Source organism: Notamacropus eugenii, chromosome 1 (genome assembly GCF_028372415.1).
Source record: "Notamacropus eugenii isolate mMacEug1 chromosome 1, mMacEug1.pri_v2, whole genome shotgun sequence".
Taxonomy (NCBI): Eukaryota; Metazoa; Chordata; class Mammalia; order Diprotodontia; family Macropodidae; genus Notamacropus; species Notamacropus eugenii.
In genome coordinates, this window is record NC_092872.1 from 404,161,015 (window position 1) to 404,184,788 (window position 23,774).

The 23,774-nt window shown below is 40.6% G+C and overlaps 1 protein-coding gene across 1 annotated transcript in view; it reads right to left on the reverse strand.

Moving 5' to 3' along the window:
- SH3PXD2B (SH3 and PX domains 2B) overlaps positions 1-23,774 on the reverse strand; it is a 121,035-nt gene that overhangs the window by 50,020 nt on the left and 47,241 nt on the right. The window contains exons 2-3 of the mRNA XM_072630976.1: positions 18,819-18,899; positions 3,237-3,312 (exon numbers count right to left, since the gene is read on the reverse strand). Of these exons, the coding sequence (XP_072487077.1) occupies positions 3,237-3,312; positions 18,819-18,899 (157 nt within the window). The remainder of the gene's footprint in view (positions 1-3,236; positions 3,313-18,818; positions 18,900-23,774) is intronic.

A 23,774-nucleotide genomic window follows, 5' to 3' on the forward strand; every position in this document is an offset into this window, starting at 1 on the left:
AGAAGCCTTGACTTTTATGTCTCTCCCTGATGTTAAGCATTGTTCTTCCTCATCCGAAAGGATGGCAGAAGATATCTGTTCACCAAGATAGTAACCTTCTATAGTCTTACTTTTTCCCCTTTTTTGGGCATTTTCTCAAAGTTACTTGACTTTTGCGTCCTTTGTCAAGAGTGGGGTATACTCTGGGAATCTGTAAGATCCCAGTTCCTCCAAGGTGGCACACTCAAGCATGTATACTGGTCTGGGAGCAACCAGAAACTCTTGTGCCCAGAATCTGCAAGTAGTAGAGTTTCCTCTCCACAGCCACCTGGCCTCCAGTTCCACCAAGCCAGCACTGGAGGCTGAGATTCAGATAAGCTGCTCAATTCCCCCAGGGGCTTTCGGTGAGGGCAAGGCTGCCATCCAGTGTGAGATAAAGATTAGCTGCTCAAATCCCCAAGGAGCATTAGGTGGGAGCAGGGCTACGGATGTGGGCTGCTGTGGGAGCTGCTGCCACCAATAAGCCCTCTGCCGCCACCACCTGAGGCCAGAGCTATGGGAAGACTCTGCTCCTTTCTTGGCCAGCTGAAAAAACCCCCTCATTGAACTTTGGAACCTGTGGGATGAGGGATCTGCAAACAGCTGCTACTGTCACTGGGAATTCCGCCCCCAAGGCATGCTCAGGTCCTTCTCCTGGTGCCTTGCTGAGCAGCCAATGCTGGGCTGAGCTCCACTCCGCATCAATACAACAGACCTTTCCCGTCAGACTTTCAGGTCACCCTGTGCTGGAAATCTCCTCCACTCCATTGTTCTGTGGTATCTGCTACTCTAGAATTTGTTGAGAGTCTTTCTTCACAGATATCTTATGGGCTGTGGGGGAAGAGCTAGTGTATGTACAACTTTCTACTCTGCCATCTTGGCTCTGTCCTGGATCTTCATTCATGTCACGTTCACTAACCATGGGTATCCCCAAGTCCATTGTCCCACCCAGCTGCTCCTTTTGAAGGAGGCCCTTCCTGGTCCCCCAAACTGCTACTGCCTTCCCTTCAATAATTATCTTTCATCTACTTCTATATGTACCTAAATGAAGTCATCTCCATTAGAAAGGTACCAACATGTACCTTCATTAGCATATGAGCTCCTTTAGGGGAGAGACTGTTTTTGCTTTCTAAGAACAGTACCTGGCATGTGACTGATGCTTGTTAACTTGTTGGTTTTATTCATCCAAAATAAGGATAATAAATATTTGGACTAACTGCCTTCTTGGTGTGTTGTAAGGACACAAGAACATGATGATTGTAAAATCCTTTGTAATCATAAATTGCTATGCAAATGTGAGATCATCATCAATACAAAATAACAGAAAGAGGGCTATTTGTGCTTTTGGTGACTACAATCTTATTTTTTTGGTATTTGTTTCATAGACCATCAATTTTTGTCCATCCCAAATACTTAATACAATGTCTGTCACATATTAGGTGTTAAAGAAATGCTTGCAAAATGTACACTTGTTTGATAGGAAAAGAAAAGTTTATAGTGATGAAAGGATGATAGCTGAGGTCTAAAGAATCTAGGACACTAGGGTCCTAATCCCAGTTCATCAAACACCATCAGTAGCAAAGAAAGATTTGTCATCAGGCCCAAGTGAGAGAAAGAAAACAATGAAAATTCATGTGGAAAGACTGTGTACATCTTCTGCTACTCAATGGATAACTGTGTCATTCTTTTATATAATTTGCACATAACATAGCAGACTAATTACATTAACTTCCTATCTACACTATTAATATATATATTTTTTTTGGTTTCCTACTTCAGATGAACAGAATTATAGAATTTTAGACCTGGAAGATCATTTAATTAAACTCCCTCCTTTTATAATGGATGAGGACCTGGCATAGTAGATACAGTGATGGATTTGGAGTAAAAAAGACTTGGGGACAAATTTCACATCATAACCTTATTCTAAGCTTGTGACCCTGGAGGAAAATCATTAAATCTCTCTGAATCTCAGTTCTTTATCTGTAAAATGCCAGGGTGACTAGATGGCTTCTGAGTTCACTTCCAGTTCTAAATTTATAATCCTATGATCCTGTGACATACAGGCAAGAGAAAGTGACTTGCATGAGGTTTACACTGTTGGTGGAAGAGCCAGGACTATCACAAAAGTCATCTAGTCTAACCCATGTTGGTGTTACTTGGTTGTCTCAGTCATGACTGATTCTGAGATCCCATTTGGGATTTTCTTGGCAAAGATATTGCAGTGTTTTGGCATTTCCTTCTCTAGCTCAATTTACAGATGAGGAAACTGAAGCCAAGAGGATTAAGTGACTTGCCCAAGGTCACACAGCAAGCAAATGTCTGAGGCTAGATTTGAACTCAGGTTTTCCTGACTCCAGGTCTTCTTTCCACTGTGCCATTTAGCTGCTGCAATATTAACCTGTAGTCAGAAGGAATTCCCACTATTACATTCATGATGAATAGTTGCCCAGCTACTGTGTGAAGAGGATCTTCACAATCTTCCAAGGCAGCTTGTAGCACTTTAGTTAGGGAGTTTTTCCCCACATCAAGCCCAGTGTTGGCTTAGAATCCCGATTCTGCCCTTTGGAGTGGACACAGAAAAGAACTGACCCATCTTCTGCCTTCACCCCCATCCTCCCAGTCTTCTTCAATCAATAAATATTTATTAAGCATCTATAATGTGTCAGACTCTGTGGAAAGCTCTCTAACCCCAATTCTCCAGGCTAAATAACCCCTGTTCCTTCCATCATCATGCCTGCATTTCTTTTTGTACACTCTTAGTTAGAACTTTATTCTCTCTGCTCTTGGTCTAGTGCCAGACCATTGTTATAATCAGACCTCTCCATCGTAAGCATCTTGAATAAAGAGATAATCTTTTCACCACACCCCACTCAGGTTTCTCATGGCACTTAGCACACACCACGAATGTAAAATATGATACAAAGGTGGCTATGAATATTCTAGACAGACAATCGGGGCAGAGAGAAACTTCCCAGGGTCTGGGCAGAAACCCTGGTGATTTTTTGGCTGTAGCATCAAGAAAATAATTTTTCTAAGAAATAACTAGAAGGAAGAACATAAAGATAGGAGAATTCTCAGTCGTCTTCTTAAAATTGCTTGCCCAGTGTGCCTGGTTTCAAAGAACAGTTTGTAAATTATCCTGGGATTCACAAATTCATAAAAGTCACAAATGACTCACAAAAGTTATAAGTTTGAGAAGTCCTGATTATACCCACCTGGTAGAAAGGGAATAATCCTCTGCTTTGGGTCCTTCTGGCCTCCTTCCATAGGAAATTTGTCCAACATTTGCATCTAAAAGGACACACACAAGGGGCAGAGGGAACAAGAAAAGTCAGCTATTAACGGAAGCGGTCTTAAAAACAATCTTGAAAAAAATATCTTACCAGTCTCTTTAAAAAAGTTTTCTTAGGTTTATTATTTTTCCCTGTGAAAATGCATGCCTGGAATTGTGGTAGAAGTCAATATGGAAAATGTGATTTGATATTTCAGAAAATGGAGATGTTGAGATTCATAACCTTTAAGGCAGACCCATCACCTGGCCATGGACTCAAGAAAAGTTCTGAGAGTAAAGATGACAGCTAAGGCAGTTGTCAAGATCTCTAGCAAAGTGAAAAAGTTCTGCTATCTCCGATTACTTCTAGTAACAAATACAGATGCTTCCATTTGGCATTTAAAGGTCTTTACGATCCAGCCCCCAACCTACCCTTTGAACCTTATTCCAGCATTCTATGGTTCAGTCTTTGCACTGTTTGACTCCCATTCCATGCATTCCCTCCAAACCTCAGCCTCTTGGAATCCTGGATTTCTTTCAAGGTTTAGTTCAGGCACCCACTACCTTTTGTTTAATACAGTTTTTCCTGGTCCTTCCAGTTGCTGGTGCCTTCTGCCTCAAAGGATACACTGCATGGCTCTCTTTGTGTTTTGTATATAACTACATGCTCCTGTTGTCTCTCCTTTTAGGAGGGGACTTTCACTTTGTAGTCCAGTGACTGGGCATATAGGAGACACTCAATAAGTGCTCACTGATCAAGTAATGCACATAATTTTCATTGCACAATTTTAAAGAAACCTGTTTTGTGAAGATAGTTGGGCTAAGCCATTCTGGAGCCCACATCAAAAACACTAATTTTTAACTCCTGCCTACTATATTATAAACATACTAGTCATAGCAAATGCCAATAGAACGTAAGCTCCTGGAGGGTAGGAACTATTCATTTTTGTCTTTGTATCCTGAAGGCCTAGCATAATGCCTGGCACATAGTAGGAACTTAATAAATCATTACTGAATGAATTCGTCTTCTACACAGGTCTTTAACTCTCAGACCTAAAGTTCATGTAACACCTCTTTAACAACAGCAAAAGTTAACAAACTAGGTGACCCTGACTCCTGAGACTAGCAAGATTCTATTTAGGTTCAAGTTACAATGATTCAACTTCCTAGAAAAACTCGTGAACCTGAGGAAATTTCATCTCACTAAACCATTAAAGAACCTAGGAGAATCACTCTTTTAAAGGCCCAACCTCAGGAATTCAAGTTTAGATCTGTTTCTTTTTATTTCGCTCACAAGACTAGCCACAAGTCAACATCAGTGATCACCTATGAGTTGGTGAATCTTTAATGTGAAGCAAAAGTATGTGATTTTAAGAGAATTCTGTTGTACTGCCTATTTCTTTCCATTGCAAGAGTATTAAACCAATTTCCCAGAATTCAGGAGTTTGCAGAAACTCAGAGTCAACCTTGTTTCCCATATCTCTCACCATTTTACCTTGAAATCAGAACCAAGGGACCTCTATGGGTATCTGGTTGAACTCCTACCCAAAGAAAATCCCCACTGTAAAACTCTGGAGAAGTGGTCATTCAGTCTCCTCTAGAAGACTTTCAGTTAGGAGAAATCTAATTTTTGGGGGCAGGAACAATTCTACTTGTTAGGGAGTTTTCCCTTATAACAGGCAAAATTTACATCTTTGTAATTTGTACCCACTGCTTCTAGTTCTGATACCTAGGACCACTTCCTGTGACTCACTCAAACAAATTTCCTTCCTCTGCATGTTGTATTTTCCTAATGGAATATGAGCTTTAAAAAAAATAATGTAAGCTCTTGGAGGGCAGGAATTGTCTCATTTTTGTATTTTTTCCTCTAAATCCTAATACAATGCCTGGTATACAGTAGGTGATTAATGAATATTCATTCGTTCATTAATTCAAGCCCCAGAACTCTTTCTCTGTATCTCCCAAATAAGATTTTATGAGAAAAGAGAAGAGATTTTGAATAGTCTGAACTAATCATAATTAGAACCAGGCAACTGTAGTGGATTTTCCCCACATTGCCATCTTTTAAGATGGTACCTAATTAAAAGATGCTCATATCCTCTTCAGTTGTACAGATACAACATGAACATGACACTGTTTACGGTGGCCTTGTTGGTGTCCTTGGTTCCCTGCCCCACTCCTCAAATGAGGGCATGCCCCTTGTCCCAGGTGTGGTCTGTGTTACTTGTGTGAGTTTAAAATTTCCCAATTATGGTTCTGTTCTGAAATTTATAAGTAGAGCTATTTTCCAAATCATATAGGTGAGAAAAAATTACTCAAAGCTAACATAAGAATGAAAGATCTGGGCTTTTCATAACTAGAAAAAATAAAGATTTTTAAAGTCAGACTGCCTAGGTCGAGATTTCAGTTCTACAACTTACTATCCATGCAGTCTTGGGCAAATTGCTTCTCTCTGGGGCTCTATTTCTTTATCCACTTCCCATGTTTTCTGCAAAAATCTGTTCAAGGGATAGCTTCTACATGAAATCTTTCCTAGTATTCTCAAAGACTGTGTTTATTTTGTATACATTTTGTTGGTAGAAATATTTATAATCAACTAAATTTATATGCAGCATACATAGGGTGGCCACATATATCATTACATCATCTACCACAAACCTAGCCTTCTGAACATGCCAATTTCTGTGGAGGCTACTGCCATATTTCTGGTCACCCAAGTTTTCAACCTTATTATATCCAACGCCTTACTCTCACTCAACCCACACATCCAGGCAGTTGTCAAATCTCGCCATTTTTTTTCTTTGCAACTTCTTTTATATCTATCTCCTTGTCTCTCTTTACACAACAACTATGTCATTGCAAGTCCTCATTACCTCTCAAATGGATTATTGCAATAGCCTCTTCACTGGTCTCCATGCTTCAAGTTTTTGCCCCTCCAATCTACCTACCAAAGTTATTTTTCCAAAGCAAATGTCTGACAAGCTTCCTGTCCCACCTCTCCCCCACTGAACTCCAGGCATAAGGAACAATCGGTACAAAGGCCCAAAGATAGAAAATGGAATATCACATATAAGAAATAGCAAGTAGTCCACTTTGGCCTACTTTGGGCCTGCATTTGGAAGAGGGAATCATGTACAAAAGCCTGGAAAATCTGCTGCAGCTAGGTTGTGAATGTCTCTCACTGGCCACCACTCTCTCCTGAACAATCACCACAAACCTGTTAATCTCACAACAATGTCAACAAGACATAATGTCCATAATATTGATTGTACTGATTGCACGGTTTTGCTTCCACATCTGAATCTGGTCTACATACAAGCTTCCTGCTGAATCATACACATGGTCATTGTCAGGCCATTCTTACCAACATGTGGCAATCAGACTTGTCAAGAAGGGAAATTCTCAGTTTTCTAAAATGGGAAATCAAGACATTACTGATGCTGAAAATTGAATGGTGACATCATTCATACTCTAGTGCTCTGATGAATGGCTCTCAAGTTCATATGGAATCATTTTAACATATCATATGACTGTGCTAAAATTCAGAGATACCCCTCAACAGTTTATTTGCATGTGAATTCACTGCTTTAGATTGTCTTAAAGTTCTTTGACTAATGTCTCAGCTATAGAACATGGTGATTTATTAGGTTCTTAAAAATAATATCATATCTTCTATCTCTCATATTCTCTTTACTGACAGTGATCCTACTAAGCTCAGAAAGCTATCCTTTTAGCATTTTTCCTCTGAAGTTGAAGTGACTGGTGACCCAAGGGCCTGGTAACATCTCTACCAGTTTACAGAGGATGTATATGCTTGTGACTGAATATGTAGCTTTTCTTACCAACCTCTGTCATCACTAGGGTTCCTGATTGATTGTTTTCAATAGTTTATGAAGCTTTGCTTTATGGCCAGCCAAGTGCCTTAAGTTATCCATGTCCAGCTAGTGGCTGAAGATGTGGTTTGCCTCCTGATGTTTTCACTTTAAGACCTCTCTGATGCTACTGAGATTTCTTCCTTATATCGCTACCATAATCGCCTGTAACAATATTGTCGACGAGGGTTTAGTGAAAGAAATCAAGAGATCACAGGCCACAGGTTTCAGTGGAAAGTGGTACCAGGTCCTTGGACCATGAGACACTTCAATTTGGAGAATACTTTATCTCTTTTACAGTCACACGAGACATGGGGCATTGAGGGAATTCCATGCTGGCTAAGCCTCACACCCAAATGCCTTATGTCTGGAAGAGAAGGGCCAGAGGCCCCTATAGTCTAACCACAGAAATTACCCCTGGAAACCAGAAAAATTCCCCAATTTCCCCCAAATAATAAAAGGAAGTGGTAGTGGCAGGGGGAGGACTGGCTGTAAAGGAGGTAAATGAGTCAGTCTGGGATAGGGAGATGGAAGTCGGGCTGGGGAGGGTGTCACGTAAAAGCTGCCACATCACAAGGCTTAAAAGGGAACAGAAGAACACCAGTTCAGCAGTTTACAAGACATAAGCTTGCAGATGAAGGAAAAGTGAAACACTTTGTCCAAAGAAAACAATGTCGAAAGCTGGCTCTAACTCCTGCAGGTGGTTTGTGTTAGTGGCAGATCTGAGAAGCAAGCTCCGAGGAGTTCTCAGGCTGAAAACTGCCCTTCTCGTTCTTTAGTATCACAATCCAAATGCTTGGAGCCCAAAGCCCAGGAAGAAGATTAAGAAACTGAGGCAGGGGTGGGAGGAAGACTGGGAAAACATCACGATGCAGTTGCAGCTCCAGCCAACTTGCAAATCTCATTCACCTGGATTTACACACTGAGACCCTCCTGGATATTTTAACCTTCTAAAATGACTTTGAAATATGTGGTTTTTTTCTTCTTCCCTTAACTTCTCTCCTGAGGAGTTATTTATTGATATATCAAAAGCTCAAAACTGTTGTTGAAGTCAGAATGACCTTGTGAAAGAAAACTCTAGGACAGTGTATTAAGAGGAGTTATCATAGATTAAGTGCTTAGATTCTGCCTTCAGACACATGGAAAGCTGGGTTCCTCCAGTCTCTTTCTTGTAGTAACCGTGAACAATTTGCTAATATAATCCTACTCCTCACTCCCACTCCTTTTAGCAGAAAAATATCTGCTAAAACTTGAAGGGATGTGAAAGGGGTGAGGGGTTAGAGGGGAAAGGGTGTTAAGTAGGGAGCTATTTTAATAAATATGGTAAGCATACTTCCCAGGCTAAGTGTTAACTAGACTTAACCTTTCAAAGGCAGGAGCCTGGGAAAATGCTCTATGAGTACTAGTATACTGGGATTGATGCATGTGTGCGTGTGAGGTGTTTCTGGCTCCTTGGGCTCTTGCAAGAGGCTGGGAGATCCTTATGCCTGCTCTCCTGAATCTAAAGAATAAAATATCCTTTCCCTCAAATACTCGGTTTTCACAGTTTCAAGTCTATAGTCTGAGCAGATTCTTCCCATGGGCTCAGGCACATCTGACTGCATTATGGAAAGAAAGGTTAGGGAGATCAGCTAGCGAGGTACATAGGGGAAGGGATCATGTCTGACCTGTGCCTTGACCTAGATTTAAAACAATAGTTCCCCAATCAAAACACAGAACCAAGGGCAAATCCAAAAAAATCCTTAGATCTCAGCAAAACCTAAGAGGCCAGCAATTAGCAATCCATCAACAAACAACGTCTACTATTCCCAAGCACTGTTCTAGGCATTGGCAATATAATACAAAGATAAAAGTAAGACAGTCTCTGCCCCTCAGGGCTCATATTCTAATAGGGAGATAGATCACATTCTGGGGAATGATGTCCAGGGAAGGGAGTTTGGGGTTTGGGCAGTCACCTGGATTGTGAGTGGAGTCTTAGAGGAATAGACTGTCATGTCCCTTCAAGAAAATGGTAGAACTGATTTAATGATTGTTCTGAGAGTAGAAGAAAGAAACAGAAAGGACGGGAGGGTCTGTGCAGGGCAGCAGGCATATGATCTTGAGATCTCCATGGTAGGAGCCAGAGAGCAAAAAGAAAACCTAACCCCTTTTGGGGTGCATGCTGGGCCATCTCCAGTTGTCTTGACTTTTGTCTTGCCACTAAACTTTAATGACTTTGCAGGAAAAAGTGAGGCTGATGACTTTGCAAAGCTCTGCCTCACTTAAATCCAATTCATGAGAAGGTCCAGACATCATCCTCTGAGATGTTGTTAGTCAAAAATAAATAATAACTCCAGAACTAGGGCTCTTCAGTGGGAAAGGGTGTGCTCAGGAGTGGATCCTTTGTTTCAGGAAGTATGACATGATGCTGGTTAGCTACATAGTAGATTGGGTGATTTTACTCATCCACCAATCAGGACAGCTTAGCCCCAGAGAAGCTGAGAAGTTTAAGGTCAGGAGAGAGTTGACTAAAGCAGTATGTTATAGTGGAAAGAACTTTGTACTAAGAATCAACTCCTAATAGTGTGTCTGTGGACATGATTCTTTACCTCTTTTGGTCTCATTTTTCTTGTCTATAAAATGGATATATTTCTGTTCTGGCCACAAGCTCTGAGGCTCTTTTCTTCCTAGACTGATTCTTTTATGAAGGCAAATTAGGCCATCTTTTGCTTCAATTCTTTCCTAACCTTTAACTACTGAATGGGTGTTGCCTCAGACAACCTGTGACCTGGGAAAGACTTTAGCTTAAAAAAGGCCAAGGTCTCCCACTACATCGGGGGCAATTTCCAGTCATCCTGAACTATCTTGCCACTAGACCTCCATGACCCTGAGGTGAAAAATGAAGCTGATGACTTTGCACGGCCCTCCCTCACTTAAATCCAATTCACTTACATCATTCCTGATGTCACTGATCCCTTTAAGAACAAAGGACAAACAACAGTGTGGGATTAAATGATTTATAAGGACCTTTCCAGTGCTACGATTTTAGGTATCAGGCCAAAAGCATTCACTTCTGTACTGGGAATCATGGCATAGCCACAAAATCAACACAACATCTGGGGCACAAAAGACCCAACCAGCCTCAGCACGGGCACTATATGCTCCTTCCACTTTCCCATTAAAATCATGGAACTATCCATGAGAACATTCCCATGTACATGGCAGATGTTTCTGACTTTTCTGAAATGACTCTGCCAAGTGGAATGACATGGTTGGGCTCAGCTTTCCATCCACTCCTGAATTCTGTATATGCCTAGCTAAATCATCACAGGAAGTATAGCAAAAGGCCACAAAAAAAGCAGGAAAACAGCAGAGGAAAGACAATGGGTACTATATGGGCTAGAGCTCCCCTATGGTGTGATCTTATGAAAAAGGCTAATAGTCAAGAGTTCTGTGTTCTGCCCCAGCTCAGCAACCAACTCATTGTTATACCCCCTTGGGCGAGTCATAGAAGCTCAGAGCTAGAAGAAACTTATGGGATTATCCAGTCCAAATTGTACTTGACCAGGAATCTCTGGTAAGTGGTCATCAGGCCTTCATTTAAAAACCACCAAAGAAGGGGAGCTCACTCACTACTTCCCAACGCAGTCCATTCCATTTCTCCAGGTAGTCCATTCCATTTTTCAGACTGCCCTAATTGTTAGGAAGTTTTTCCTTCCATTGAGCCAACCTCTGCCTTTACAACTTCTACCCCTTGATCCTAATTCTGCTTTCTAAAGCCAGGCAGAATGATTCCAAACCCTCTTCCATGTGACAGCCCTTCAAATTCTTGAAGACAGATTGTTTATTCTTTCTGAAGACTTCTCTAGGCTGCACACCCCTAGGTCCCTCAAATGATCAGCTTAAATCCTCTCATCATTTTGAAGTAACCATCTCTTTAGGCCTCACTTTTCCCATCTGTAAAATAAGAGGCTAGATTGATGGTCCCTTTTTTAAAATTTCTAGGCAATATTTTTTACATTTAATTTTTATTTTGTTTTTTTTTCTCAATCATATGTCAACAAATATTTTTAACATTCTTTTTTAAACTTTTAGTTCGATATTCTATTCTTCCTTTCCTCCCCTCCTCCTTCCTTGAGAAGGCAAGTAATTTGATATAGATTATACATGGGCAGCATGCAAAACATTTCCATATTAGCCATGTTGCAAAAGAAAATGCAGGTCAAAAAATCCAAGAATAATGAAAGCCAAAAAAGTATGCTTCAATCTGCATTCAGATTCTGATGGTCCTTTGTAATGCTACATTCGATGACTATACTCACCTCCAAGGTGGTCCTTCCAGACAGAGGGACCCCAAGTACTTAGAATAGCTCTGTACCTTACAAGGCATGCTGAAGGTTGGCAACAATCAGGTCTGGCTAAGAAGACTAACGTTTTAGGCCAGAACACTTTTCCCTTCCCTAATGTGTTTCCTTGGCAGCTCAGCACTCCCTCATGACTACTAACCTCCCAGCTCTACAGAGAGAAGTCCTGAGGGCCCACTTCTAGGCTGTCTGCCATTGGCCTACCATTTTATAACCATGGGCAGAGCTTCAAGCTCTTGGCATCTCCGAGGACTGGCTGGCAGCAAAGTTTCTCTTCTGTACTGAAAGGGCTCCATGTGGGTCAGTGGTTAAATGCTTCCAGCTCAGAATAAAAGAAGGATCCCTAAGTGAGAAACTCAGTGGACTGCTGAGATAGCCCCAGAAGAAAATGTAAGTACATCAGGCTGAGGGTTTCTAGCCCATGGCTTAATTCAAATACCTAACCTTCTTAAATTCCTCCACCAGATGCAAGAAACTGTGTCCAAAAAAATGGTGAGTGTGCACCTGCTGTGTACACAACATGCATGAATGAGGTATGGTACATAAAATATCTATGGCCTCTGTCCTGGAAGAATTTACAAATTCCTGAGAAAGCACACAGGAAGCAGATATAAGGATGGCTATGATGAAATTTATATACAAGTGCAAACAAAATGGAGTTATAATGGCTCTACAGGAAATCCTCCATTTGATACAGAAACCATCACATAAACTGGATTCTGCGAAGTAGACTGAGTATCCTCAACTGTGCTCATTTGTTCAAATAGGTTTAAGATTATGGGTATAAGAAGAAGTGGGTGGAGGGTTCCAGGGGAGAGAATTCCAGGTGCTTCCTAGGTCCTCATCAAGTTCTACTCTGATGTAGCACTGTGACACGGAGGTCAGCTTGGCCTCCAGAAGGCTATGCCATCAGAGTATAACCCATGGCCAGAGTGAGGTGGGGAGGGGGGCAGTACTATGCTGGAAAGACTTTGAGTATAGGTCTATTCTCAGAGGACCAGCCTACTTAAGGAAAGAGAAGCCAGTAGTTTAATGATTTGGTCATGGTGAATTCTTTGACCATGGCAACCCATGAAACAAAAGAAAACATAAAACTGCCCTCAGTCCTCTATGGCCTCTGCAGTGATTATGGGAGAACACTGGAAAAGGGAACAGGGGACAATAGTCAGCATTTTTAGACCACCCATAAACTTCAGCTTAATCATTGGTATTCTAAATGTGAACCTTTGCTCAATGACCAACAATTGGTCATTGCTGTTACTAGAGGAACTGAATTGTACTGATTTTGACATCCTTGCTATACAAATGGCATGCAAATCAGAAGACACTTTCACTAAATGTTAAAGTGATGGCACACAGGTTCTTTCTGAAGTGACAAATTTAAAAATTTGCACATGGAGTTGGTTTTATGCACCCAAGAGGCAATGAGAAACATTATTTCATGGGACATTTGTTCATCGTGTATTTCAGAGCTCTTAACAGGTGTTTGTAAGATGCCCACCATGAGAATAACTGCAGTTTATGTATCAGTGTTTATTGAGGAGGATGAACTGGTACAGAAATTCTATGAAGAACTTGGTAAGACCTTTCAAATTCAATCTGCACATATTTTCCTACTCAGTGATTTCAATACAAAAGTAAGAAGTGAGGATGATGAGGAAAAGGTTGGGAAATGAGGATCAAGAATAAATAATGAAACAGGTCAATGACTTGTAGACTACACAGAGGCTTCAGGCTTACACATCATGAACACTTTCTTTGAGAGAAGAAATGGTAGGTGCTAGAAACAATAGCACCAAAGAACAACATAAAAAATGAAACACAGACAGAACACAACTCATCACTGATGTGGGAATATTATTACCAATGCCCCAAAGTAGCCATCTGCTTTGATCTTTGCCCTGTAAGGTGATAATCAATTTAGAGTCTTGGTCCAAGTGTGGTGACTGTAGTCAGAACACCAAATTGTTAGAGCAAAGAAAAATTCATACAAAGCTAGAAGAACAAAAGTGAGAGAAAAACATGGTCCACAATGAAAATAACTCTACCCTGACCTACTTAAGTTATTTATAATGAAAACTTGTCTCCAGATAGAAGAAAAGACAGACACAAACAATAACCATTTTTAGATATTTAACCAGTATAAATCAACTGCCAAAACAAGGAGACCAAAATAGTCTAAAAAAGCACCTTAGTAGTCAAACAACTGAGCTACTTAATAAAGTGTAGAGATACAGTTTAAAATATGAACTCAGTTATAAAATCTGGAGAAGGATGATAAAAATTGTTATAAACAGAAGCAGTAGAAGGTGAAAAATGAATTGAAGTCTGGCAAGAAAACAAACTAAGAAAAATTAACTCAAGGGCATCTTAGGATAAAAATGGAAGGACAACAAATGGAGGAAAAATGAGAAAGAACTACCAAGATTTTTTAATAGCCACCTTTTTTTAAACCATCAAAGACAGCAAAACAATCACATTTGAACTCTAATATTTCAATCCCAAGTGAGCTTCCAGAGAGCATGTAGAAAATAGTTCTCTAAAGAGAACAAAGACAAGAGGTTGGGTTAGGCCAAGCAGACATAGAAGAGATCTGTGCTAGGGGTTACAATTTTGAAGACAGTGACTGAGAGATCTGAAAGAGGGGAGAGGCCAAAAGCATGAAAAAGACCCCAACCAAACAGACCTTTTTAATACTGGAAAACATGATGGAGAGACTATCACCTACCACAGACCTATATACCAACTTTCCTGTCTACATAAAATGCTCATGAAATTCATCCACATGAATTGAAAACATTCACAATGAAGGAATAGTCAGATCTGCAAGCACCATTTCATGATATCTTTACCATCACACAAATGAAGGTTAGAGAATACAAGATCTCATTTGCTTATTTCTTTAAAAAAAAAAAAGCAACAACCGCAAACTTTTGATTCATTAGAGCAAAATACTTCATTAAAGACATTCACATTCTTTGACACAGTTAGATTCTTGAAGCTGCCATAGGAATCTGAGATGTTTAGGTATTTGAATTAAGGCCAGAGGCCCTGAATGATATGTACTGCAGTTTCTTCTTGGGCTATCTCACTGAATCCCCCATTTAAGGGATTTCTCTTTCATTCCAATAAGATGTCTCACATGCATGCATCAAAGTTATTCAACATTCTGTGAAGGATGGGACAGCTAGGTGGTACAGTAGATAGAGCACCAGCCCTGGAGTCAGGAGGACCCAAGTTCAAATCCAGACTCAGACACTTACTAGTTGTGTGACCATGGGCAAGTCACCTAATCCTGATTGCTCCCCCTCAAAAAAACCCAAAACAAAAAAAAAACTTCTATGAAAAATGACAACAGAGGTGACCTATGATCCACTGATTATTGATATATCAGGTGAAGCATAAAACAGAGAGATGTAAGCTCATCAATGGTGTTCACCACTGTCATGTAGATTTAGCAGGGAGAAAAGCTGAAGAGGAATTTCCTATAAATGATAAAGTCCTCCATATAGTCCTCTTTAATTATGCTGGTTGCACCAAGCCCTAGAATACCACCAAGCCTCCTGGATGAGATCAACAGCTACTTAAGAGAGTTTGCCCTAAATATCTACACAGGAAAAACCAAAAGAATGCCTATTATTTAGATTATAAAGTGTAGTTAGATGGATAACCTATAGTACTTGCCTTTCTGTATCCACATCTTGGACAGATACTACAAATGAACAATCAGTCAGGCTCAGACTTAAACAGGAAGAGGAGAGTGGGCTGGATTGCCTTTTGAAAATGGCCCCAAACTTCTCTCAGAAGCAAAGGCCAATCTTTTTAGTACTGACAATTTATCAGTTGTTGTATAGCTGTGAGTCATAGGAAACTCTAGTCTGCAAAGAATTAAAAATGTATACCACACAAAAAGCAATGGGGAGGTGTATAGTGTATGCAGGCTGCAATTCAGAACAAATAAGGTATTGCAAAGGAAAAAAAAATAGAGTGAGCTGGTCCCAAGGCGGGTAAACAATCATAAGTAGTGGACAGCTCATGCATGGAACTAGTATGCTCATAACATCAGGAGAAAATGAGGAAATGCCCCAGCATGTTGCGTGACCCCTCCCCATCCCCTTCTGGTAAACTTATAGGGCAATGCAGACAAGAAGCATGGGGATGGATAGGCATGGATGGGTTACAATCTGGCTTACTGAACGTGATGTCATGTCAATGATACTACAGACTCACTGGAGTGCAAGTCACCTAAGCACTGGTCAATACACATGGTTGTGACAAGTGGTCATGGCTTGAATCACTACATACAAAAATTCAGTGTAGATTATGGAATGGAAGGAGTAATCCTTCAGAGAACTCAGAGTAATCCTTCAGAGAACATGTCAAAGGTGGCTGCTGACCTCAGAGGTCATCTTGTCCAATCTTCTCATTTTAGGTAAAAACTGAGGTCTACAGGTGAAGTGACTCACTGAGGGTCATACAATGAACTAGTGTCAGAAACAGGAACAGAAGTCAGGTCTCCTTACCCATCAACCATGCTGCCTCCCCAAAAAGAAGTGAAGTTTATCTGGGAAAATACCAAGGAGGTGAATTTTAAAGCAAATGTGAAGACAAGACTTTAAACCAATCTTACAAATATTTACCAAATACCTACAATGAGCTTAGAGAACTGTGAAGGCAACAGAATCATTCAATTCAGTTCAACAAACTTTTATTAAGCATCCACTACACGCAAGGCCCTGGGGATACAAAGCCAAAAAAAAAAAAACCCAACAGTCTCTCCCCTCAAAGAATTTATATTCTACTGGCAGGTATAATATGTGGTCAGAAAAAGAAATATAGGGTATTCCAAAAGTCTTTGACTTTTGGCACAACCTATAAAAGCTTAAAACTGCACTAAGACTTGTGGAATGCCTGTCCAAGATAATTTGAGTGTGGGGGGAGAAGTGAGGAACAATCAGGAAAGGCTTCAAAGAGGAGATGCCACATGACCTAAGTTTTGCTGGGAGCTACGCATTCTAAGAGGCAAGAGGACTGTACTAAGAAGCTTATGACATAGCTGGGGAGAAAAGGATGACACGTGAAATAGGGAATACCCTAACAAGGGATATCATCAAACTGTGCTGTATAGGTTATAGTTATGTTGGAGTACAGATGAGAGGGAGCTGACACAGGGCAGAGGGCATGATGACAGCATTCTAGCAAGGGAAAATGACTAAAGAAAATCATGCATCCTCCACAAACTATTACTAGAACATTACCAAATTCTTCAAACTAAATGCATTCTAATTGTATGTATGTATGTATGTATGTATTTACACACATATACATATATTTATATACACACATATGTGTATATATGTATACAAACACATAAATATACTTACATATATGTATACATTTTTACACACTATATATGTATACACACACACGTGTATATATTAAACATCTCTCTTAAGAAGAGAGAGTAGGAAGGGAGGGAATCTCATGAAATCAGTAACATTTGGATGTTACATCTACGAATGGGTTGGGAAGCATTGACTTAGGAATCAATTCCCTCTCTGCTCCCTTACAGCAGCTGAGATCAGCTGGTGCATTTCCACTAACCATTTCCAGATTTACATTTTGGGGAGCTGGAGGCAAACGCGTTTTCCATGATGAGCCGACGCCTTTGGAATTCCATGCCTTCTTAGGTCCAACAGCCCATCTGTTAATCTTTAGAACATGTTGCAAGCCATACCTTTTAAAAAGTTTCTAAGACAGGGAAGTCTGAGGCTATTTATGGTAGAGTAAGCTCCTTATTACTGTGGATTGTATTTGGGGGAGATCGGGCTTCTAACTCCTAACTGATAGAATTAAGCAAGTAGGTGATATAACCTTGAATTTAAAGTGCTTTTTATTTCTCCTTCCTCAGGAAAATGCTGGTCTAGCAAAAAGTGGGCCTTTTAAAACCAGAGGGCTCAGTTACATTCCTCAATATGGAGAAGAAAACCAGTAAGGTTAGAGGAAAAGAAAGTCTACGCTGTTCATCTTCACCCTGGACTGTGTTTACTGAACACAGAAGAACTCTAAACAGTTCTTCAGCTTGTCCTGAGTCAGCAAATGACTTCATTATTTTGTTTTAAAAAGCATCATGAATTCCCAGAATGTCAGTCACACCCATTTTCACTTATGTTGCATTTCATTATAGGTGAACGATGCTAACCACCCACCCTCAGAAAGACACGTGCCTCCAGTTGTTTTTTCTAGTACTCAGACTTGGGTTTACACTGACTCCAGACACTCTCTCTTCAGGATGCCTTGTGTGCATTAAAAACAGCTCTCTGGTTTCAGGGATTCAATCTGTGACCACGGAGCGTGGAGTTTATTTCTCTTCAGAGCTAAATGGCCACCACAGGGAACCAAACCCGTGACCCTTCACTCACTCTTTGGTCCAGTCCAACTGGACATCTCATTTTTCCTCATCTGTGATCTCTCTCTGATGTATAAGTTGTTACCCATGCCTAGAAGGCAGTCCCTCTTTAACTTTTAGAATTCTTAGTATCCTTCACACTCTGCTCCTACATCGAGCCCTTTCTGTTCCCACCCCCCTAGCCCAACTGCTAGTGGTTTTTCACCTCTGAACTATTTTGTACATACTCATATGTATACAGAATGTTAGCATTTTGAAGGCAATCTTTGTCTCTGGCTGACACATAATCAATGCTTAGTTAATACTGGCTGATGAATTACAACACCACATGAGCTAACAAGCCACTATGATCCATATACAAATAAAAATTCAAAGAAATATACTGGATTTGGGATTAGATAACTTGGGTTCTAATACTGGCTCTACTGCTTACTACTGCTGTGGCCTTTGGAAAGTCCCCTAACTTCTCTGGTCTTAGATTGTTCATCTGTAAAATGAAGTGTTAGGCTGGATAACCTCTGGGGACCCTTTTCAGGTCTAAATATATGATGCTCTAATGATCTGCAAACCATACCTATGCTTTTTGAGTGATCCACAATTATGTGTCTTCACACTGACACTGACAACTAGGTGGCCTCTGTGTTTATAGTTTGATAATTAAAATGTTTAATGTTCCAAAAGCCTCATTTTAATGTTCTCTTCTATCAAGGAAAGTTTAGAAATAAAGGGTGCCGTTTTAAAAGCCCAAGAAAATGAAACCCCTCTGATCCTTCTGGTAGAGAGTCCAAATCCCAAAGGACAGAACAACATATACATGGGAAAAAGAAACCCACTTAAACAGATTCCCTCCCAGGACCCTGTCTCTGGACAGGTGCCAAGTACTGAGGTGTCAGGATCTTTACCTGTAAGTCAAAGAATTTGCTGTACCGTCGATAAATGGCTTCGGTGGAACCACTGGACCAAGTAACTTTGATGATATAGACCTGTAAGGAGCAAAAGAAAGAAGTTAATAAAATCAACCAATCAAAAAACATTAAGTTCCTATTGTATGCTAGGTGCTGTGACAGGTGCTGGAGAAACAAACAGAAAGAATGGAACAATTCCCACTTCTGATGACCTGATAAAGGAGGTAGGGGCTGCGGTAGTGACACACACACACACACACACACACACACACACACAGATCCAGAATAAATGTAAAGAGAATTAATACAAGTAAATACAAGGTGGCTAAATATAAGGTAATTAGAGAGAGAGAGAGAGAGAGAGAGAGAGAGAGAGAGAGAGAGAGAGAGAGAGAGAGAAAGTGAGCGAGCCAGTGGGGGCATCAGAAAAGGCTTTGAGTTGCATCTTGAAGGAACTGAGGGATTCTGGGGGAGGAGGGTTGAGGAGAAAAGGCATTCCAGCCACAAGGGACATATACCATAAAGGTGTGGAGATGGGAGATGAAATGTCATATGGAACAGAAAGGACATAGAATGCAGGAGTGATTTACAATGAGACTGGAAAGATAGGTCAGGGCCAAGTTGTAAAGGCTTTAAAAGCCAAAGAGAACCTATTCCACAACACTTCACACACACACACACACACACACACACACACACACACACGCAGAGTTGGCTGGGTGTTGTCCTTCATTCTCAAAGAAGACCAAAATGACATCATTATGTTGGAGTCAACAGTTAGCTGATCAGACCAATGCAAGCTTGGAAGTCTCTACCACAGGTCAGGCACAAATCCACATGAACATTTGGGAGGGAGATGTCTTTCAATGCATCTATCTCATTTTTCTTTTGAGTTACTACAGTTCTGCTTTGCTCATAGAGCACAGTGTCCTCTTTGACTTGGGCACACCATGCTGGGCTTTGCCAGTGTCTTCCATGTCCTTAAGTGTGCACACATTCCATTACAGATAGTGAGAGGTATCAATCTGACAAAAATTTTTGTACATTTCTTTAAGTGTGTTTCGACCACTGGATGTGATCCCCACCTGTTTTGGTAAGCAGGCCAGGGTTGGGTGAAGCAGACAATTTTTAGGGTACCTTTTCTAGCCCCTTCCTCACACCAGGAGGTGAGCAATATAGACTTTAAAAAATAAGCTGCTTTGACACCCAGGGGGCTGCTGCATCCCATGGTTGCTTCAGTCTGCTGAGAAGCCTAGTGGCCTAGGCTGTCTGTGAGCAGGGTTGTGACTACAGCTCCTAGTGTATCCACACCTGCTGCTTCAGCACTTGTCTGTTGCCACAAGACTCTGAAATAGGTAAAGATGGTAAAATGGTATGGGTGATGTCTTTTAATTTGTGCATGAATTGGATTGAAATGAAGCAGAGTTGCACAGTCATCAGCCTTACTCTGTCTTTTAGTCAGCGGAGTCCAGTGGCATGACAAAGCCAAAATGACTGACTCAGGATACACTGGATGGCCTTGGCATCTTTGATGTCTAACCACACTCTAAGCACTCCACAGTGCCTGCGTCTGCTGCCTTTGTGGCCACTGGTACAAACTGTTCCCATTCACCCATTCCACAGGGGAAGTCTTCATATGCTTGGCGTAGACATCCCCCTAACTCACCAAAGAATTTGAGGCCTCAACCTAGTTTAGCCCATCAGTTGAGAGGGTTTACCAGGGTGTGGCTGCTGTAGACGCTACAACTTCTTGGCACTATAAATAAGAGTTGGGTGAATCAGGTGGACACCAAAGATGGAAAATAGCCCTGAAAAGGGCTCAGCAGCACTCACATCAGAGGTGTCAGTCTTCCTTGAACACACCCTATACTATATATATCCTGAATATACCCTGTACATATACACATGCATACATACATAACACACATATATGATATTATATGCAATATTCTACATCCATGGACCGCCTCTCTCCCCCATAGACACAGGGAGAGGTATTTTCTCTTATCTCTTTGCTGGGGTCAAGATTAGTTATAATTTTGTATCATTCAGTTTGTGCACTTAATATTTAATAATATTTGCTGTATTTTTCTTGCTGTTGAAGCAGAAATGAATAATGGTTTCTTTCATTCTATTCCATATTTAGCTTCAATATGACTCCATTTTCACAACCTTCATCATGGTCCAAGTTATTTTTTTGCTTCGTATGTGGCTTAATACAACATCTACCTAGGTGGTCTTTCCTCAAGGCCATCCCTTTATATAAATAAAAATTTAAGATCATTTCCTGTTCAATGTCCTGTGCTACCTATAGTGAGAGATACAAGCTAAGTATAAGATACGGTTCCTGTCTTCAAAAAAGTTTGCAGCCCAGTTGGGAAAACAAGACATTTAATTATCAAAACAAGATAACCTGGGTGACTGGAGGATTGTGGGGCCCTTGACAAAATGGGAAAGCTTGGGAAAAGGGTAGGTTGGGGGTGGGGGTAGATATAACAACTTGGCCACATTAAATATGAAATGTTTATGGGGCATCCAGCTCAAAATGTCCAACAGGAACTTAATGATGTGGAATTAAAGCTAAGAGGGATGGATACAGGACTTGGGAATCATGATCATTAGACCCAGGGGAACTAATAAAAGAGTGTATGGAAAGAAGATGTCTGGGGCAGAGCCTTGGGGTATACTCACAATTAAAGAGTGGTAAATGGATGAAGATAAAGTATCAGGGAAATCCAGAGAAGAAAGGCTATCTAGCAAGAGGGTGTGAAATGCTGGAGAGGTGCAGAAGGGTGAGAACAGAGAAAAAGTCAATGGGTTTGGCAATGAGGAGGTCCTTGGTAACTCTGGGGAGAGCAATTTCAGTTGAATGATGAGCCTAAAAGCTAGGCTCCAAGGAGCTGGGAAACTAGTGAGACAAGACAAAGGAGATATGATAAATGTAGACAACTTTATGGGTTTGTTTGTTTTTTTTAAAGAGGAAGACTTGGGGCATGTTTGTAGGCAGTAGGGAATGAACCAGCAGATAGGGAGAAACTGATGATCAGACAGACAACATGATTTGGGATGGGGGAAAGGTGGGAGGCAATTTGTTTCAAGAAGATGGGACCAAGGACACAGAGCAACTGGCTTTGTTCAGGAGAAGGATCACCAGAGGAAAGAAGGGAATGGAGAAAGATGTGAAAGGGTTTTGAGATGCAAGGTACAAGAAATGAGGGAGCTCAAGGCAAATGGCCTGTTTTCTCAGTAGAATATGAGGCTCTAGGACAGACTTGGGTTATGACAGGCTGGAATAGGGAAGAGAAGGCTGTTATATGGAATGCAACAGAAAATCAATTAGGGTGAAACAGAGATGGTCCATGACTTCCTCTGATGATGCAGATGAGAGCTGTTCTACAACCTGGTTGATCCTTTTAGAGTTATTGTTATTAGAAGGAAATGATTGCTCTGTGGTTATGGGATCGTAGATTTAGAAATGAAATAAACTTTTAGAAGGCCAACTAGTTCAAGCGTTTACTTTCCAGATGAGGAAACAGGAGCTTAGAAATGACAAGGTCACACAGCTCAAAAGTGGCAGGCTCAGTAATAGAACCCAACTCCTCTGACTACAAGTTAATTGTACTTTCCATCGTGCCACGGCTGGTGGTGAGTACTCCAGAACTTAGCAAAGCAAGTCCTCAGATAATAGGTATCTTGTTCATCCCAGAGCTTATACTGGGAGGTTTTTCAATTTGGTAAGATTTATGTTAAGTTGGCATATTCAGGGTCATCTTCATGTCATGATGACACATCAGAATAGGGTTGGTAGTAGGATACAGGACTAGAGGATGTAAAAGCCGTCTACTCCTTTAAGAAGGGGCAGATTAGGCATTGGTAAACCAAATAAATGAAGGATGCTATATAACACTAAGGAATTTAGGAATTGCTGACTTGCCCCTATCTTTTCCTTACTTTTCCTAAAGTTCCTAAGAAGGAATTAAGATCCCTTTGGCTGAAACAACTTCCACTACTTGAGATGTTTTTTCTTTGTTTCAGTTTCAAGTAAATGAAAAAAGGAGAGAGGCAAGGCACTGTGATGACTTTCCCCTAATATTATTAACAGCTCAAGCTATTCTTTTAGATGTACCTTGAACACCATCAGGACTTACCGATCAAGAAACAAGTTCCTCCCTATGCTTGGCAGACCAGGATAGATTTCCTTACTCTTAAGCCCTCCTAGTACAAATTTCAAAGCTGATATCTTGAGTGATTTCCCTGGCCTCAATCCCACAAAACATAAATGTAGCTACCTACTTCCCAAACAGCCTCTGGGACCCATAAAGGGGAATTAAACAATCATGAAAAAAGAAAAAGAGCCAAAGATTAAAACAAACAAAACAAAATCACCACAACAAAAAAGCAGATTCCCATAAATGGAAAAACATTTTGACTACACTTTGTATTGCTGGATTACTGTTTACAAATTTCAAAGTTCTGTACGAACAGTTCAGAACTACGAAAACTCCCCTAATTGTTGCACTGAAATCAAATCCAGATTTCTATACTTAAAAGATAAAATTCATGTTTTTATGAAAAGCCACCCACTTTGGATATTCTGAGGATCATCCAAGGTTTAGGGATAATCTGTATCTGCTTTTTTTCCTCTACTGGCTTGAATACTCTATAGCTAGCTTTTAGCTGTACCAAAAATACGTTGTTTTGGTTTAAGCATATAAAGAAAATCTGGTCTCACAGAGATGTGTAGTTGAAAAAGAGGCATTTTAATAGGCAAATGATGTTTTAGGATTATTTGACCTTAGGAACTCCCAGGGTCTGATGACCACACTTTAAAACCTCTGTACCCTTTCTGCATCTTCCTTACCGCTTCCCCTGTTCCTTCTCATGACTTTTCTTTTAGTGCTCTGCAGTGGCAAAATGTATTGGCAGGTTGAGCACATCTCAACCCTTGGACTT